General features: G+C 39.9%; 1 protein-coding gene across 2 annotated transcripts; it reads right to left on the reverse strand.

Annotated features, from left to right (window-relative positions):
- Positions 1-325: 325 nt before the first annotated feature.
- LOC131069383 (protein ELC) lies at positions 326-2275 on the reverse strand. 2 transcript variants are annotated; one of them, XM_058004772.1, is made up of 2 exons: positions 2167-2275; positions 326-2067 (listed from the first exon to the last, which is right to left on the reverse strand). In XM_058004772.1, the coding sequence occupies exons 1-2, from the start codon at positions 2173-2175 to the stop codon at positions 796-798; spliced, it is 1281 nt and encodes a 426-aa protein (XP_057860755.1). In that variant the 5' UTR covers positions 2176-2275; the 3' UTR covers positions 326-795. The 2 variants fall into 2 exon arrangements, with proteins under 2 accessions (XP_057860755.1, XP_057860754.1); XM_058004771.2 differs by having other exon boundaries at positions 326-2042; positions 2132-2240.
- Positions 2276-2564: the final 289 nt, after the last annotated feature.

Here is a 2564-nt window from a genome sequence, read left to right on the forward strand (position 1 = left end):
GATGTAAGATAGACTTGTAGTAAGCTTAATGTTCTAAAGTTTTCTAACAGGTTTTGTTAGCAAGTTCACTAGATACAAGACTCCAGAGTCCAGAGACTAAATAATAAGAAAATTACCACAGCTAGCTCCTACAATTCTCTAGAACCTGAATAATCAATTTAAAAACAAAAAGATTGACATGCCAATGTTTATATACCGTAAGCACATTTACAGTTGAATCAATTCTCAAGTTCAATATATGCATATTCCAATAAATCTGAAATAGAACCAAAAACATGTGATTTGTAAAAGTAACTTTTGAATGATTGAACATCATGCAGAAAAGTGAAAAATATACTCAAGTCATACAATATAACATTTAATGGTAAATTACAAACAAAACTTGATCCATGCTGTGATGGACATAACAATATAATACACATACTTATGTTCAGGCTAGAATATACATTAATTGAAAAGGTCCATATATCATGTACGACACCGTGCAAGAGTTAGACCAATTGGTATGTTCAGTAACTTCATGCTTGACACACAAATCCAGCGATTACCTTCTGCTCTTATTCATCAATGTCAGAAACGCCCTCCCCTCTCTATGCCTAAATGTTATTGTCGTTCTTTGTCTTATATTTTCAAATAATATGTGATACATTCTATAAAATAACTAACTCATGCCAAAGCCCCACATTTTAATGTTACATGGTACCTTATAATCATACTTGATGTGAGAAATTAAAATGCTAAAGCTGATACACAAACCCCATGTTATGAGGGGAGTTTAATTTTCACAACTTTGAATTACGAAATATAAGAGACCCTAGATGCCATGCTAGCAACTTGGGACTGCATCTGTGCAGCTCTAACTTTTGCAGCAGTTGCACGTTGAAAGAACTGTTCCCGGGACAGTGCTCTCACATTCTTCAGATAAGCATCAACAGGAATTGTACCCTCCTGAACAGCTTTATCCAAGGAGTATAAAATGTCTTCAATAGCCAGATCTGCAGCACTGCACTCTAGCATCTGCTTTGATAGAGCATCACAAAGCTCAAAGACATTATCAATATCAATAGTGTCCCTCTTCTTATCCTCGTTATTCCTCAACCATGTTTCTAACACATCAGTGTTTGTTAGAGTCACTTGCAATTGCTGCTCCAACCCTTCTTTCTCCTCCTGCATTTCCCTTAACCCCCTCTCAAGCTGCTCCTCTCTCTGTCGCAATACCGCTTGAGTATTGAACAATCCATCCATCTCTACCTCCGTTGTTTTTCTCAATTCAGCCATGTCATTATGCAGCATTTCTACCAATTTATTGATGGCATTCCTCTTAAAAACTTCTGATGGATCTTCCATATGGGGGGGCCTTTGAGGGGAGGGTGGAAGTCTATGGTTGTTGTAAATGTAACCGCCCCTGGGCCCAGGTACAGGAGGCCTAACAAGGGCACCCTGGGCATTAGGATTAGAACCATGAGGTAATGAAGTGGATGTCATGTGGGAACTCTGTATTGGATTCATCTGTACAGATTGAGCAGTGTGAGGAGGAGGTGAAGGCCTAGTCTGTGGGGCACTCTGTTTTGTATAAAGGGGAGGATCCTGACCAAACAAGAGGCTCAAATTCCTAACTAGATCTACAAGATTAGAGCTAGGAAATACCCATGCTTGCAAATAATGGATTGAAACCATACCTGATGCGTTGACATGTGGATGTCCGCTCTTAATGATCATATCCCTTGTGGGAGTCACATAAACACAGGGAGGCTGGCGGGGGTATGACTCCAAAAGCCAGATGATAACAGGGATATTGTACATCACATCCTGGTAATACATAGGCACTGTTCCCTCTGCCTGCAACAAATTCATCGTTCTCCCATCGTTATGGCTGAACATTGCAGTCTTGGCCTGGAGGCTAGGGAATTCTTGAATCACAGAGACCAGATGTTGCCTGATGAGCCATTTCACATCTTCATCGTAGGGCAGGGCGGAAGGGCCCCTTTGGGAGAGGACGTTGTTCAGGAACTGCACCGATGAATGAGTGCTCTGGCCTGGCCCTGTCACAGGGGGCACCATGGCGCCCTACACAGTAAGCAAATAAAAAACAGAGGACAGGAAGAAAGGAAGAGCCGCTTTCGAAACTTACAAGGGAAGAGCAAGAAAAATAGAGAAAACCGACACCTCACACATCTAAAGGAGGGCGATCCCGTCAGCATATGCGCGCCCTCGCGGCTACTACCGAGTCCAGCGAACAAAAGAAACACGGAATACCGACTTGGATTTGCTTGAGGAGCAAGGTACGTACCTTCACATATACTAGATTTAAATTCATTTATTTATTTTTAAAAAAATCATATTGTAAAAAAACAAATTTACAAAGAATAGAAGGTAATAGAACAATGTTCGCACAACTAACTTCATATTCCCGAAATGTTGCTCAAGTGTATTTCTACTTAAATTTAAGCGTAGAGTGTTTCAATGAAAAACTAAATTTGTGGAAAAGGGATTATTATTACACTTAGTAATTGGTGAAAAACATGATATATTAAAGAATGATCCAAAGATCATTAAATAGAATA

This window comes from Cryptomeria japonica, chromosome 10, assembly GCF_030272615.1.
Source record: "Cryptomeria japonica chromosome 10, Sugi_1.0, whole genome shotgun sequence".
Lineage (NCBI taxonomy): Eukaryota > Viridiplantae > Streptophyta > Pinopsida > Cupressales > Cupressaceae > Cryptomeria > Cryptomeria japonica.

Coding starts and splice junctions, on each gene's coding strand:
- LOC131069383 (XM_058004771.2), bottom strand. CDS start 2,201: ATGCTGACGGGATCGCCCTCCTTTAGATGTGTGAGGTGTCGGTTTTCT. Junction 2,043..2,131: donor ATTTTTCTTGCTCTTCCCTT/GTAAGTTTCGAA, acceptor CCCCTGTGACAG/GGCCAGGCCAGAGCACTCAT.